This window comes from Astatotilapia calliptera, chromosome 18, assembly GCF_964374335.1.
Source record: "Astatotilapia calliptera chromosome 18, fAstCal68.1, whole genome shotgun sequence".
Classification (NCBI taxonomy): domain Eukaryota; kingdom Metazoa; phylum Chordata; class Actinopteri; order Cichliformes; family Cichlidae; genus Astatotilapia; species Astatotilapia calliptera.
In genome coordinates, this window is record NC_137439.1 from 7,681,588 (window position 1) to 7,698,390 (window position 16,803).

General features: G+C 41.7%; 1 protein-coding gene and 1 long non-coding RNA gene across 15 annotated transcripts in view; one reads left to right on the plus strand and one right to left on the minus strand.

Moving 5' to 3' along the window:
* Nucleotides 1-16,803, plus strand: part of pard3ab (par-3 family cell polarity regulator alpha, b) — a 245,924-nt gene that overhangs the window by 76,606 nt on the left and 152,515 nt on the right. For all 12 annotated transcript variants that reach the window (XR_013903414.1, XM_026150929.2, XM_080293275.1 and 9 more), the window contains exons 3-5: nt 6,828-7,011; nt 12,809-12,996; nt 14,512-14,655. Coding sequence is in view for 11 of the 12 variants with exons in the window: in XM_026150929.2 (XP_026006714.1) it covers nt 6,828-7,011; nt 12,809-12,996; nt 14,512-14,655 (516 nt within the window). In the remaining variant the exon portion in view is untranslated. The remainder of the gene's footprint in view (nt 1-6,827; nt 7,012-12,808; nt 12,997-14,511; nt 14,656-16,803) is intronic.
* LOC145422040 (uncharacterized) lies at nt 8,530-12,315 on the minus strand. Of its 3 annotated transcripts, none has more exons than XR_013903416.1 (3): nt 12,159-12,315; nt 10,003-10,147; nt 8,530-9,597 (listed from the first exon to the last, which is right to left on the minus strand). It is a non-coding gene; the product is annotated as an uncharacterized LOC145422040 (long non-coding RNA). The 3 variants fall into 3 exon arrangements; XR_013903417.1 differs by having other exon boundaries at nt 9,999-10,147; XR_013903415.1 differs by having other exon boundaries at nt 9,995-10,147.

The following is a 16,803-nucleotide window of genomic DNA, read 5'->3' on the forward strand; positions in this document are numbered from 1 at the left end:
CCCACTCCGGGTCGGGGATGAGTTCCTGCCACAAGTGGAGGAGTTCAAGTATCTCGGGGTCTTGTTCGCGAGTGATGGGAGAAGGGAGCCGGAGATCGACAGACGGATTGGGGCTGCAGCTGCAGTAATGCGGACGCTGCACCGGTCCGTCGTGGTGAAGAGGGAGCTGAGTGTAAAAGCGAAGCTCTCAATTTACCGGTCGATCTACGTCCCTACCCTCACCTATGGCCACGAGCTGTGAGTAGTGACCGAAAGAACGAGATCGCGGATACAAGCGGCGGAAATGAGCTTCCTCCGAAGGGTGGCTGGCCTCTCCCTTAGAGATAGGGTGAGAAGTTCGGCCATCCAGGAGGGGCTCAGAGTAGAGCAGCTGCTGCTCCACATCGAAAGGAGCCAGCTGAGGTGGTTCGGGCATCTGACAAGGATGCCCCCCGGGTGCCTCCTGGGTGAGGTGTTCCAGGCATGTCCCACCGGGAGGAGGCCCCGGGGCAGACCCAGGACACGCTGGAGGAGGTGGCTGGGGAGAGGGAGGTCTGGGCCTCTTTGCTTAGGCTGCTGCCCCCGCGACCCGGCCCCGGACAAAGCGGATGAGGATGGATGGATGGATGTTTTAGAGAAAATTGTTCCAAAATACCTCTTTGCTAACTCTTAACTGTCATCTGCTTGGGTTTTTTGGTTTTTGATTGATTGATTTGTTTATTTATTGTTTGTTCATATGAAGACCAGAATCAGCCATTTTTTCCACCTGGCATACACCCATTGTTGCTAACATGATCCAGCTTATGACAAGTGTGACCGCCATGTGTAATATTCCTGACTTGCTAGGTGCTATTTTCTGGTTGTCGTAGCTCTAGCAGTCGGTGTACAAACTTAGTCTATATCTAGGTCTGCTCTTTGTGTGTGTGTGTGTGTGTGTGTGTGTGTGTGTGTGTGTGTGTGTGTGTGTGTGTGTGTGTGTGTGTTGTAGGGCTGCCACAAACGATTATTTTGATAGTCGACTAGTCACCGATCATTTTTGCGATTAGTCGACTAATCAGATAATCATCCATTGGACGTAAAACGTACAGCTTATTGCACCAGCAGCATCTGCTCTTATATAACTATCATTAGCTTACAGCTTTAAGTGTTTCAGGTATGTGCTAACTAAAGATAAAGACAAGATGATAGTTTATTAAATTTTAATGAAATCTGCAGGTTGTTTCAGTGAAGTTTAATAAACTCCTTGCTATCTAAAATATAACAGGACACCGGAGTATATTCTCGAGCATCTCACACTTCTGATGATCAGCTGTCTGCTTGATGTTTATTCAGCTGTGTAAAAACTATAACTTTAATCTCAGCCAAACCGATTTACTCAGGAACAAATAAAATACTAAAGAAAGCCAAACAATAACATTTTTAAAGTTATCTAAGTGACTTATATATGTTTAACCTGAGTAGCAAAAGACGGCGGTGGGTTTGAAAACGATTTGCCGGGAGTCCGGTGTTCTCACGGCTCTAGTGAGCCTTGCCCCCAGCTAGCTATCGAGCTAGTGGGTAACAGACGTCTCCGAAAACGTCGGAGCGCTTTTGAAAATATGTGGTGTCTTGATAAACTGAGCAGATATTTGAGGTTTACACAGTTTAACATATTTTCTCGCCTGAAAATATGTTAAACGTTTATTTTGTGACCCAGAAAGAATAATAAGAGTAATATTAAAACTAACTAGCTGCCGCCATTGTTGGAAACTGAGCAGGGCTGCGCTATGAATTCTGGGACACAGCTACTTCTTCTTCGGGGTTTAACGGCAGCTGGCATCCTTGTACATGCAGTGCTGCCATCTTCTGTTTCAGTCCGTTATTACACTCTGAAATCCTACTACTTATTCCTGCGTCTTTTGTGATCTTACAAAGTTTCAAACGAGGCATCGACTATTAAATTAGTCGTCGACGATTTTGATAGTCGACGTAATCGTGACTAGTCGACTAATCGTGGCAGCCCTAGTGTGTTGCAGTGTTTACTGTTAGCTCCATCTCTGATTTATTCTGCTCAGCTCAGTGGGCAAGAATATCAGCAGTGCATAGAAACCTCAGGTCAACTCGAGTTTTGCAGGTGTAATTGCAGAGCTATGCAGAAATGTAGCACATAATAAAGCCGGATGGATTGCAAATCATTTTCATTTGGATTTTATAATTACCATAAAAGTTCTTTCCTTTAATCTGAAGTCCTTTAGTTTCATATTTCTTTTGTTATTATTAGATTCTTAATAACACAAATGGCAAGTTACATAAAGGAAAAGTTGCAAATGTAGTTGTGTTTTCGATAAGTACTCTTACTTTGAAAGACAAGTGAAAAATACACATAGTGCCTTGCAAACAGCAGGTTACATATTTATTTTTGTTGTCTTCAACATATTGACACAGTTCCACAGACCAATCAACACCTAATTCTCACTCTACATCCTCTGTTTTTCTCAGAACCTTGCTAATTGGATGTCACCCTTGTGTTGTTGTGTGTGTGTGCGTGCGTGTGTGTGTGTGTGTGTGTGTGTGTGTGTGTGTGCCTGTGAGCGTGCGCTCCTATGCGTTTAAGCAGCTCTCCTGTGGCAGGGTCAGGGCTGTGCTTGTCAACAAACCTCAGCAATTAGCTTTGACTCGGGGCTGTTTCTTAGCTCGCAGACAACAATTCAAAACCTCCGACAGAAATAACACGTAACCTCGAGGGAGCATCTGTCAGTCACAACGCTGCCCTGTACTGCTGAAGCTATGGCATATTCACTTATTTAAAACCCATGTTTGGTCAGTTTCCAAGGGAAGTCTGGCAACAGCTGATGTTCCCTTTGACCTTATTCAGCGTGTAAAGTAATAGCAGCCAAAAGCCAAATCCACCGAGACACTGAAAGTCAACTCGGATTATAAGTAATGTATTTTTAATTTTTGTTTAAACATTTTTACTTTACTGTGCATTTTAGCGTTACGTATGACACTCGAGCGGAACATTAAGCTTGAAGTCTTGTGCTGCATTCAAATGATGGACATGTTAGTAGGAAATATGACATTCCAAACCACCAATCTTCTGCTCATATTGTTACGACTTAAATAATTCCACCCTTCCAAAGTTTGGCGCATGCCGCTTGCTGCAATCTGATACAAGCTTTTCATGGGAATGCAAATTAAGGCTTGAATGCATATTTTGGGGTTTAAAAAAATACTCTTGGGGACTTTTCTTGAACAGCATTTATTCCTGACAGTTCCTTCTGAAAGCTTGAGGCGCGTTTGCTAGTTAAGTGTTTTTTTTTTTAGCAGCTACACTCTTGCAACGTTTGTGTCTTATTGGTGTACCCCGCAGCAAGCGTTTGTTTTTGTACTGAAAAATGTTTATTACTATCTACTCATCTGCATATGGATGTATTCACTGTAAGCAAATGGTCCCGTACATGCGCAATTTGTATGCCGTGTAGAAAACAATGCAATGCAAATACTTCCAGTGACTGTTTCTGGGTTTCAATAATTTAAATTATGCGAAAAACTTTGAGGTCCCTGCAGGCTTTTTCAGGCGTCAAAGACTGGGAGCTTAATGCCATAGAATAATAATAATGCAGAAAAGCGTCAGGGATAATGGGCGAATGTGATTAACGATCTGTCCAAAATGGCTTTAGCGGCAGATATTTGTATGTCTCAACAGGTTTTATGATTGCTGCTGTTTTTTGTCAGATATCCCAGCGCTGTACGGCTTTTATTTTTGCAATGCTAATTGCTGCAGATTATTTCTACTTTGAGCGATATCAGGTAAGCTCAGCCTGAACACATTTTTAGTGCCCGCTGCAGCTGAACCGATTACCATGTAATAACAGCCACATGGGCTGAAAAAGCACATGGGGTTGAGAGCTCTTCTTCTGTGGTGCCCTCGGGGAGTAGCCCGGGGAGGCAGGGAGTTTGCTGACTCAGCCCTTGTGGCCTGAACTGAGCTTTAATGAGGGAGCAGCAGACTACACTCACAGGTTTATATAGATTTGTACACATAAAACACACAATTACAAACACACAGCACACACTCCCTTTTCTCATGAGTCTCACTAAAGCGCACACACGCTCGCACCTGAGCACACACACCTGTTTTACTTGTCAGTCCACTATTTTCACCTCTTCTCCTTTCTTTTCTGTCTTTATTGGCACTTTCATTACTTCTGCAGCGCACACATAGCCTCGCCCTTTGACCTTTGTAATCCTCATTAACGTGCGCTCACATTAGCCTCTGGCTGTAGCGAGCTGTAATTCGAAGTAAATGTGTTTGCGTTTATGTAAAGGGACTAATGGGGAAAAATGAGTGTTGAGGTCTGTAAATGTTTTTAAGTGTGTGTGTGTGTGTTTGTGTGTGTGCCCTGGAGAGTATGTTTCTCTCACCAGGGGAGCCTGTCCAGCAAGCTATAAAACTCCACAGCTCTCAGGCTAAATGTGGCTGAAATGAAGGTTTAATGTGCTGGAAAAATGGTCGTTGGATTTGAATGGTGTGTGTGTGTTTTAATGGATTCTGTGGGTGTCTTTGTGTCTCTAGATGTAATTGTGTGTGTATCAATGCATTTCTTTTTATTTGTCCGTGTGTGTGTGTGCGTGTGTGTGTGTGATTTAGAGAACTTGATGTGTTTTAATTTGCACTGTATGCAGCCTGAATGTCTTGAAGTGTTAATATTTTGTGCTTACAGTTTCTTTTCATCTTTAGTGTGATGAAGATGATGTTTGGACTTTGATGTTACTTGTGAGAATCATTGAAGCAATAGACACACAACGACTCCACCATGGAATTGGTTTCATTTATTTTAGTCATACGTTACGTACAAATATACTACTTTTAAAAACAAATATACTACTTTTAAAAACAAATATACTACTTTTAAAAACAAATATACTACTTTTAAAAGAACCCTCCAGTCATTTTGTACCATACGTTCATAAACGGCGAGGTGTGACCCTTTAGTTCCCCGTCTATGCCCATATAAAAGTCAAAAACCGCATGGAATAGAAATTTGGCTGATCTTCTTTGGTCATTTCTCCAGTGGCGCCCCTCGACCTTGGTTTGAGTGGCGGCTGTTTTTTAAATCGCTGCTTGGATGTCCCGGTGTGACCACTTGCACTTGAGCGCTTGCGATGGACTCTTGTCATCGCTGATCAGAATTGGGTCAGTTTGACACTGAACTTCTCTCTTGGTTGCCCGTAGTGAAATTAGACCGTGTTTCTGCACGGTGTAAGATCAGAACTTCCTGAGATTAGTATAAAAGATTTTCTCCTCCGACTGCAGTCGAAGCGAGGCTTCTTATGTAGACACCTTCGCTTGTAGTGATTGTTTTGCTTTCATACTCCTGAGTGTTACCTTACTGATTAGCTCTAGCCCATGATATTAAAAGCAGTATTCATGATGCATATGCAACTAAAATTGTTGATTAAAGAACTGCTTGCTTCGAAGAAGTGAAATGCTTCTCCTTTTGAATTCCCTCCTCTTATAAATGTTAAACTGGCTTCATTTGAAACTCTTCCTCTAAGAGGAAAATCTATTTCTGACGCTAAATAAAATCGATAAACCTGGAAACCCTTATTACTGATCTTCAAAGAGCCCTTGCAAAAACATATCTTTATTTCACACACAGCATGGTATTTTTAAAATATATATATTTTCCTTGAGGTGAAATTAGTATGTTGTCTGTGACTAGCTGCTTTTGGTCAGTTTTTCTTTAAAGTTCAGGCGTTTCCTTTGGTTAGGATCATGTCAATAAACCCAGATAAAGTGAAGTGATGTCTTGAAGATGTTTGAGCGGTTGAGCACGTGTGCTAGTTTTGAATGTGGTTAATATTTTGTGCATTAGGGGCAAACCTTATCACAGTCGTGCTTCTGCATCAGATCTCACCTCGAGGGACGCTCGGATCACATCCCTCAAATTGGCACGTGTTGGATGGATTTTTCATTTTCTCCTCAGCTAACTGAAGCCAGCTGAGCACATACGCCGGCCTAGTGGGAGTCGCAGAGAGATGGCATGAATGTAATCTTTAATCTAATAAAGGGACTCTGCAGACGCTGGAATTAATCAGATCTGTGAGGTCTTTGAACATAAAGACGTGGAGTGAAAGACGAAGCTTTTTGAGTGGAGGGAGAATATGATTGGACATAATGAGTGTGTCTCTCTCATAGAATAAAATAGGGGGGGGGGGGGGGTCTAAATCACCTCAATTTTCTTGGACTTTATGTGCGGTCCCCGTGCATTTGAGCCGAGAAGGACCACCATGGCTTCTATTTATCTGTGCACATTTTCAGGGAAGCCACTTCTACATTTATAGAACACCAGCTATGATTTGGACTTCCTGATTACACCCAGTAGGACTGATTTTTGAGCCAGTGTGGTTCAGTTGGTGTTAATGCCTACCTTCAAAAATCACACAGTGTGCTGTGTTTTAATTATTCTTATTTGCCTCTTCCTGGATTAAATGGATTAAAATCAGATTTGCAGATAATGAAGTCTCTCCTTTCCCGTGTAGTTTTAAATATGGGGGGAAATGCATGAATGCTGCTTAATTTCAAGTCTGAGGGAAAATGAGTAGGTATTGCTACAAAAGAGTCGTTCATCATTATCATCTTCTTCTTTTTAGGTGTTTATCATTTTTTGTTTCCTGCCATTGCACCTTCTTTGTAATTGTTCTCTATATCCAGATTACAGCTAAGCATTGTCATTCCATAAAGTTAAAAATATATATATTTTTCCTGTGCCATATTACTTCGATACTGCGGTGTAACATTACGCTACATATTTCTGAAATCTGACCTTTTGTGCTCTCTCCTCTGTTTTTCCTTTTTCCTGCAGTTAATAGCTATATATGATGAACAGGAACCCCATCATGGCGGTGATGGCACCAGTGCCAGCTCCACAGGCACCCAGAGCCCCGACCTGTTTGCTGCAGACCTCAGCGCAGGCAGCGGAGCCTCTGCTTTCCAGCCTTACCAGGCCGCCAGCGAGATCGAGGTCACGCCTTCGGCCCTGCGCACCAGTAAGTCGCGAGACTGGAGAACACGCGTTTCTGGATCAAATACCATTAGGGTTATTAGCACAGGCATGCATTATTTTGACAGATGGATCATTACCCTAAAGATACAATCAGGAACTGCAACATTGGCCGATTAATATTTAATTCAGTTCGTCTTATATTCCTCACGTTATCATCTTCATTGGAGTCAAATGTCATCAACCACAGCAGTATAGAGAAAACACAACAAATCACCTTATCACGTCCCAGCCGTACCGTCGCCCTGTTCATAAATTTTGTTAATTGGACAGGAGGTGCCTTTTTTTTTTTTTTTTCAGACACAGATAGCCGTTTGATCCCCGGCCAAAGTGGCTAATTGGTTCTATTCGCTGCCTCCTAAATCAAATGTGACGCTGAGGCCATTCACCTCTGCAGTTTCGCTGGCCAAGTCGCTTCTTCTACTGCAATTACTCTGAGTTTGGATGGGAAAGTGACTCGTGTAGGTGATTTGTCAATTCGGATCAAGCGAGATCTTTTGCACAGAAGCAAGCAAACATGTACACGCAAATATACAGAAAGACAACCGTCACCACCCGTCCATATTTTTATCAGACTACCTAAAGTGAAAGAAGTGTTCCTTCTATTTGTATTAGAATAATTAATAATTATGGTTTTATGGGCGCCAGTTTAGCTCAGTACGTTGAGCGGGCGACCACATGCCATGCAGCTGAGAGCAGCTGACCCGGGTTAGTGTAGAGTCCTACCTGCAGCCCTTTGCCGCCAGTGTTGCCAACTTAGCGACTTTGTCGCTATATTTAGCGATTTTTCAGACCCCCTTAGCGACTTTTTTTTTCTAAAAAAGCGACTAGCGACAAATCTGGCGACTTTTTTCTGGTGTTATTGGAGACTTATTTATGACGACTTTTTGACGTGAAAGCGGGTATCGCTTTTACTCTCAACAAGCAGCGGTGCTGCCGGGGGCACCTCACCCGTTCCAAAGCGCTCACGGGCGGAGGATAGTCCTCCCCCAGCTGCTATCAGGGCAGAAGATGTTCACACCTATGCGTCCGAACTGCAAATGAATCGCGCATGAGCGAAGCCGCTGCTCCCGCACTGACTGTAACGCAGTCAGTTCTTCTTTTACTGTTATGCTGTTTTGTGGATCAGGTTTAAAACTACTTATAAACACACACACACACAGTGTAACTCCACCAGAGCGCCTATTTCGGGCCACTTTTGCCGGTTCAAGCCCAGATAAAGGAACAGGGTTGGAATTGTGACATTACAAAAAACAATAATTGCTAAAATAAATTTAATTTGTAGTTCTAAATAAATTCTAAATGCATTTAGGATGTTTTTTACTCACTTTATGTCTCTTCCCTGATGTTATTTCTCTCTCCAACAACGTAGGTTACAATTATATTAGCATGACCAATTATGCAAATTAGGCAGTGACGTCATTTAGCGACTTCTAGCAACATTTAGGACAGCCAATAGCGATTTTCCTTACTGAGGAGTTGGCAACACTGTTTGCCGCATGTCTGCCCCTGCTTTCCTGTCCTCTCTTCACCGTCTATTGAATACAGTTGATATAAAAAAATATGGTTTTATTAATATAAAATTGAATAACAAAAATAGAGAAAATCATAAATTCAAAATATTTTTTTGGTCCAAAAGAAATGTGTCTAATTCATACCAAGGTTTTTTTTTTTTTTTTTAATGAATAGGATGCAGACAAAAAGATATTAAAGTAAATCTATAGTTACAGACTGTATTAAAACAAATCGAAGGCTCATGTTTGCCTTTCTTTTTCTCTTTGTATTTATTTGTTTGTTGGTGCTGCGTTTTTGTGGTCTCTTTTGGAGGCGGGTAGTTGTCAGCTAATGCTAATGCTAGCTAGCTAGCTCATTATTTAAACAGAGAATTAGTGTGTTAGCATGTAGTGATCACAGCAGCACTGTAAAGTAGGCTCCTGCACTAAACTAGAAGTTTGATTAAGATTTTTCACTTTTAGCATAGAGCTTGTTTACCTCTAGACTGGATGTGTCGAGCACCTTTATGTGTAGTTATCAGAAAGAGTAAAAGTTAAAAGGAGTTATTTTTCATTACTGTCTTTTAATTAGCACCAAAGCCCTCTACTGTCTTATTCACTAATGACCTTTGAAATAGCATTGACTGACAGAGACAGCACAATTTTCCTTTTCTCTTGGTCTCAATAACACACACACACACACACACACACACACACACACACACAGTGTGACGGAGGTCACTTTAGCCCTAATTGCGTTTCTGGATGAGAATGCTGATTGTGAATTTTCAGTAAGAAATTGACATCTCTGCTACAATCACACCTGCCAGATGCGTCCAATTTAACTTTCTTCATAATAAATTCTAACCCTGCTTAATTGACGACTCAGAATCTCATCAGCTGAATTTTAATGGGTTTTAAGAAAAATGTCTGACATGGAAGAGAAAGAATTCGATTATTTTTTTCATAAGCACCCTAATGAGACTAGCTTTCAATCACTGATTTATGTTGGAGAGAATAGGAGATGAGAAGCGCTGGACTCTGTGGGGCTTTGCCAGTTTTCTTGTTCGGCCCAGGAGCTTAAAAGAAAAATGATTAAGCTTATTAGACAGAGAGCTCTATCGAAATTCACAAATGGATTGATGTTATTTTCTTGGCTTTGTTAAATGGAAAAACCTCTGCAGATAAGAAAATAATAATTAAGGGACAATACTACTGTTGTGGATGTGTGAGGCTTTCAGATGCCAACTTGAAAAAGATTGTCTTTTTGAACATAGCAAAAAAACTGAGCTTGGTGTACCCTGTGTGATTTTGCGCTATTCCACATGAGAGATGATCAAAGTGAAATAATTGTGATGATTTCTTTAGTTTTGTTTGTATCTTGTTTGTTTTTTGTTTTTTATAATCTGTTATATCTTGTAAAGCACTTTGTGATTTCTATCTAGAAATGTGCTATATAAATAAAATTTTACTTACTTACTTACTTTTTTTTCCTCCAGAGCAGTAGTCTTTTGTTGCACAGTGATGGTGAAAGTTGGCTGTTGCATCTTGTCTTGTGATCAGAGATGGCCTGGGATCAAATGAAGGTTGGCCATCTCACAGCGTGACTGCTGCTTTGACCCGTGTCAACTAACAAAACAACAAAAATTGGGCATAAAATGATTTCACTCCATATCACACTGGTGCAAATGGTAAAAATCCCCAAAACAACCTGATATGAATAGACGAAGGTAAAAACAGAGCTCTGTTTGTGTCGGGGATGAAGAAGCATCATTTGTTTTGTGTGAACTAGCTGTAATGAAGACCAGGAGGGTGTAGCAAAAAAAAATTATTTGAGGAACTTTTTGCATACATCATACATTTGACATACATCAAAGTACGCTGTATGGGGACCGTAATCATGGCTTAGAGCAGTGGTCCCCAACCCCCGGGGACCGGTACCGATCCGCAAGAGTTGAGGCTCAGGTGTGAAATTTATGGTTTTCGGGTTTTTTATCGTTAACTCAGTTTCCCTGGGTCTTTTCCCGTGTTGTAGTTGTGTGTCTTATTTTGAAAGAAATATTTACCCATTACCATAGCGACCAGAGAGCATTAAGGGGCAGAGAGGAGGATGTTACTCTCAATGTTGTTGACGCATTTCAAGAGGACGCTGCTAATAAAGTTACACAATTACACAGTGAATTCATGTTTATTATTATATTTACAAAATACCACAGTTTTTGTCTTGATCGTATTGTTTTATTTTACTATATTTATCCGCGACACTTTAAAGGCCGGTCCATGAAAATATTGTCTGACATTAAACTGGTCCCTGGGGCAAAAAAAGTTTGGGACTGCAGCCTTAGAGTTCCCAAATCCTGTTTTTATGTCGGGAATGTTATTGCCGAACTGCCCTGCATCCCTTAAATATTGCAATTACTTCTAAATGACATACCTGCTTTTAATAACTCCTCATTTAATTTGATTAGGTCTTGTACTCAAAGAGTTATGCAGACTTTGGTGTAATTTATTCTGTGTTTTGTTGCAGCTGCGTTCATGACATAGGTGCTGTCATTACGCACTTCTTTTTTTCTCACTTATGAGATGTCTGAAGTAGTGTGAAATTTGAGCTGGTGAACGGTATCTTAACCGGCACTCATTAACCAAGCTGTTGTGCTGTAGTTAGAATAATTGTTTTCTGATCACTGCGTCTGACAAGACGAACAAAAGGTTAATGACTGCAGCTGTGCCGCGAGATCACAATGGCATTTAAGATGAGCGATGACAAAGAAGGGTAGCGACCTGTCTTTGTTTAAAGCATTGTGACTGCGTGAAACCGCCAAGCATTTTCCACAGAGCCGATGCAAATTCAATAGATGTGGGTTCGGGACACATTAGTCTTGACCGTGATTCGGTTCGAGGGAAGCACCCCTGCATCCTAATGCCTCCTGGGAGTTGCAGTTTCAGCTGTAGGTGTTGTTGAGACCTGTCAGGCAGCCCGCACTCTGTCCCCTCCTGAACTCCATCCCCCAGAGAGCCACTGCCTCCCACAGCTCAGAGCGATTCATATCCCACGCTCTGGATGACCCAGAAGAACCACCGAGCCAAGTACATGAGTGTACACATTTACACACTCTCATCAACCACTGTAGCTGTGGGCTCTAGTACTTCCAAACATAAACAACATTGGTCACTGATTTGTGCACATCCGAAATTAAAACTCATCATTAATGTGTATTCTTTACACAAGTTGAACACACACACAAAGATCCACTTAATGTGAACGCATCCTACTCTAAACAAAACTATTAGATGATCTCATGCGCAAACTCAACAGTTTGTCAGGAAACACAAATAAACAGGCACACTAACACACACACACAGACGAACACAGTCAATCTAGTCTCACAATACACACACACACACACACACACACACACACACACACACACACACACACACACACACACACAAAAACAAGCTGTTGACTCAGATACACACTCTTTGGGAAGATCACAGCATTTCCTGTATGAGCACACACCACCATCTCCAAACATCTGAAAGCTTGTAAACAGCAATATGTTTTGGAAGAGAACATGGGAACATGACACTTGGCGTGGTCGTCCCGAGACAACGCTCTGGCTTTTTAAACACTTCTAACCTTTTATAATCCGTGTCTCCTGCGTGGTCTGATGGCTGCCCTTTCAGCTAATCAAATGAGCTCGTGGAAATTTCCAGAGGTTATTTTTATTGTCATAACGTCGTGTCTTGTGTACAAGCGCGGGCTGCGGTGTTTTCGTGCGCGCTGCCCCTGTTGGAGGTTGTTATTTGGACCTTGGCCCACCGCCCACACACTGGAACTTTTCAGAGTGAAGAGTTTTAATGGAAGGCATCCACTAACGCTGGGGTTTCTCAATAGGCTCTTCCTCTTATTGTTGTTCCCACACAGAGCCTGCTGCTCTGCGTTATGGTTGAGATGCACTGACAGTAAAGCAGGGCTGCCTGATTAGACTTGTGGCGATAATTCACATTAATTCACAATGGGATGATAATGGAATCTGTTTCTTTTATTAGCCCACATTGTTTGAGACGTAAAATTTGTTCCAGCAAATTTACATCAATCATCTCCAAACTGTCTTCTTCCTCAGCCTTTGCCGTTAGTCTTTAACAGCTAGAGCCGAGGGTTTCTTTTGTTGTTTGTTTGTTTTTTGTTTTTTACATAAGTATGAAAGTGGAACTTTTCCATTGAAAAGTAAAAAACAAAAAGGTACAACAATGCTTTGACGCCCTGGTGTATGACCCGTTCCTCAGATATGCCCCTCCACGTCCGGCGCAGCAGTGACCCTGCTCTGATGACCATCAATGGGCCGTTCAGCGGCGGTGAGTCACGGGTCCAACCAGATGAGACGCCATCAAGGAAGAACCCAACCCGCTGGTCGACCACCGCTGGCTTCCTGAAAGCTCGCCACTCGTCTGGCACAAATAGCCTGGAAAGGAAGGTTGGTGCTTGGATGTCAAAACCAGACATGGCTTTGCGCTAGCTAATTTTGAATAATTTGACGGTAATGAAGGAAATTGCACACACAAAACTGCATGAGGGATGCCATTGTCTTTTTAGTACAAATGCACTAAAGGTTCCTTTGCATCTGTTATATATCAACATCTTGTTTTCGTCACCATAGAACTCCTTAAAAGCTGCTTTATGGCTTTTTGTACTTTCCCAAGATGAAACTGATCACATTGAACATTTGCACCCTTCTGCTCGGTTTGTGCCTAAAGCCACATACCTCCACACTGTTGTTTAAGATGCACCACCCAATAAGTGTGAATAAACATCATCGACTAAGAGATGCTCGTTGTATCTAGCTTGCTTTTATTTAACCACAGAAGCCACAACTCTGCTATTTGGACATCTTTGATTTTCTTGTTTTTGTAGCTCTGCTGAGCCACAGATAGACTCACTTTAATTCCAACATCTTCTGTCTCTCCTTTTCTTTTTGTAAAAGTAACTGTTTAATGTTTTGCTCCGAGCCCACCAGACACCCACCGACTTGTATTTGTCAGTGTGAAGACTAGGGCTGCCACGATTAGTCGACTAGTCACGATTACGTCGACTATCAAAATCGTCGACGACTGATTTAATAGTCGACGCGTCGTTTGAAGTAGTAGGAATTAAGAGTGTAATAACGGACTGAAACAGAAGATGGCAGCACTGCATGTACAAGGATGCCAGCTGCCGTTAAACCCCGAAGAAGAAGACTGTGTCCCAGAATTCATAGCGCGGCCCATTGCGGCCCTGCTCAGTTTTCAACAATGGCAGCAGCTAGTTAGTTTTAATGTTACTCTTATTGTTCTTTCTGGGTCACAAAATTAAAGTTTAACAGATTTTCAGGCGAGAATGTAGCTGTGTAAACCTCAAATATCGGCTCAGTTTATCAAGACACCACATATTTTTAAAAGCGCGCCGACGTTTTCGGAGACGTCTGTTACCCACTAGCTCGATAGCTAGCCGGGGGCAAGGCTCACTAGAGCCAGTGAGAACACCGGACTCCCGGCAAATCGTTTTCAAACCCACCGCCGTCTTTCGCTACTCAGGTTAAACATATAAGTCACTTAGATAACTTAACAATGTTATTGTTTGGCTTTCTTTAGTATTTTATTTGTTCCTGAGTAAATCGGTTTGGCTGAGATTAAAGTTATAGTTTTTACACAGCTGAATAAACATCAAGCAGACAGCTGATTATCAGAAGTGTGAGATGCTCGAGAATATACTCAGATGTACACACACCAGCTCACAACTATAAAGTGGTCCGGTCTGTCTTTAAAAAGACTTGTGAACAAATTCAGCGCAGGTTGATTAGCCTTTATTGTTAAGGTTTTAATGCTTGATGTGCATTTTTCAGTAAGAAAAGAAACATTTACTTAACAAAAAGCAGACATGGCATATGTCTGAGAAATGTAGTAACAGTATTAAAAGTAAAAACTAAAACTATTCTTTTTTTTTTTTCTTGTAGGGTAAAGGGATGGACACGTACCGCAGTCTGCCACGAGATGCTGGGACCTGGGCCAATCAGAGAGAATTCCAGAGAGAGACAGCACGGTCATCGCTCAGCGCCAATCATCCCATGGTGGACCGCTGGCTGGAGAGACAGGAACAGGTAGGAGTTTATTTCTGCATGTGTACTACCAGGGCTTTCCTTCAAAGCAGTGCATTCTGTCTGTGTATTGTTCCCAAAGTGTGTGTGGAAAGTGAAGACATGAGGATTAATCAACTGTTCCGGAAGAAAGCACTGCATCTGTTAGACTTTTATGGCTTTACATGACGCGCACACCTGATAAGTTCAACTCTCCAGGTCAAGAGATTTACAGCCAGTTCTACCCTGAGACTACCCATCAGGCCCAGGCTCTTTGAAAGCCTGTCTGAGTGGCCTAGATCCACTCCAGAGCCTGAGCGCAGTTCTATCACTCCCTTTGGATCTCTGCAGAAAGGTTAAAAAGTGAAGAATTTCTACCATAAATCCACAATGAGCGAGCAGCTGAGGATGGGGAAATAACATAATGTTGATATAGTAAATAACATAAGCACCCGTAGTACATGTGGTTTTGTTTAACTGGATCCCCAGAACATTGCCGAGTTGGGGGATCTTTTCCCACTGGGGTCATGTATGCCATGAAGTATAACATGGAGTTTTTCGGAATATCACGATAAATACTGATGACTCTGTATGATCTGCATGTATCCTTTGGATTGTATTCGGTTTGGAAATGAACAGTTTTCAGTTTCATAGCTTCAGGATGTTTTTCTGTTGGTTGACCTTTCAGCTTTGCACTAGTAGAACTGTTTAGCTTTGATGACTTGGGTTTAAAGTCGAGTCCTGTGTTGAAATAATGATGATCTCTTGTGTAATGCAGAAGATGAAACGGAAGTAAACAAAGCAGTCGATTCGGCTTTGATCCACAATCGTTGTGAAAACTGAGCGTTCATTAAAATGTTTCACTTTAATGCCCATAGTGTAAACTGAACATATAAAGACTAGCATCAAAGTGTGGTTGTGGAGATGAGCTAATCTTGGGTTTGAATGCGTCACGTTTAATGGATTTAGATTCTGTGTCTCTTGGTTTGTCAGCTCTTAACGCTAAACACATGGCCAATTGAAAATGTTGAATTTTATTAACATTCAGGCCGTTTCTTCATGCTCATGAAGAAATCCAACATCATCAGCGTTTTTTTTTTTTGTTTTTTGTTTGTCACCCAACAAAAAAGTAACAAATTCAAACTATTTATTTGTTTGTTTGTTTTTCGTTTTCATGCACATGTGCTTTACAATTAGCTAAACCTTGCCTACGCTGTGCTCTGGTGGAACCTCATTAAGAAATAATCTGTGATATGTCATAATTTCCTGGTGCTCGTTCTGTAATAGCCAGAACAATTTAACCCGTTTCTCAGAAGCTTTAAAAGCAGTTTGAAACTGTTTATGGATTAATGTTGATTTATTGTCTTAAGCACTTAGATTCTCTGCAAAGTGCCATTTAGCTTAAAGTGGTTGCTTCCTTTGTTGTTATATAAGGTCTTTCGTAAACTGGTTGATGGGTTAAATGTACAACAAGTTATCACCATTTATTAGTTTGGGGCTGCGCCGTTTTCCTCCTTCCGCCTTACAACAGGTTTTAGTTTGATGGGGATTAAGTGATGGGATAAGTGCAGGATGTGTAGTTGGTATTAATGACCTGCTGAAAGCCATCTGCCCTCCTAAAGTCACACACATGCACACTCGAGCACGTGTTCCCCAACCATATGTTCATCCTGACAGCTCCCACAATGACAGGACCCTCTACAATATTCTGTGTGGCCTTGGAGTGTGTGAGTGTGTGTCTGTCTTATTTGAAGCTGTCTCTCTCCTTGTGATGGAGAGAGACAGCTTTTTTTTGTGCTAGCTCTGCAAGAGCTCAGGTGGAGTGTGTGTGTGTTTGTGTGTGTGTGTGTGGCCGAGCAGAAAAAAACCCAATGAAACTGTTTGAATCTTGTTACATTACATCATATGTAAAGTTGGACTGGTTTTTGCAGTGTTACAAACGCAGTCTTGAGACCTCACGAGTTGCTTGTGTTGGCCGACTCTGCACGGGAACCCTCTGTGTGCAGGGTTGTATCACATTGATTTAAGCTCCAGTTAGCTTACTTTGTTCCAGGAAGGATGGTGCAACTTTAGTGCATGATGAGAAAAGCCTTGATTTTGTTCCGGACTTTTACTGTAATCAAATGAAAGAATATGAGATATACCAGACCAGGGGGATGGGGTGGCTTGTGT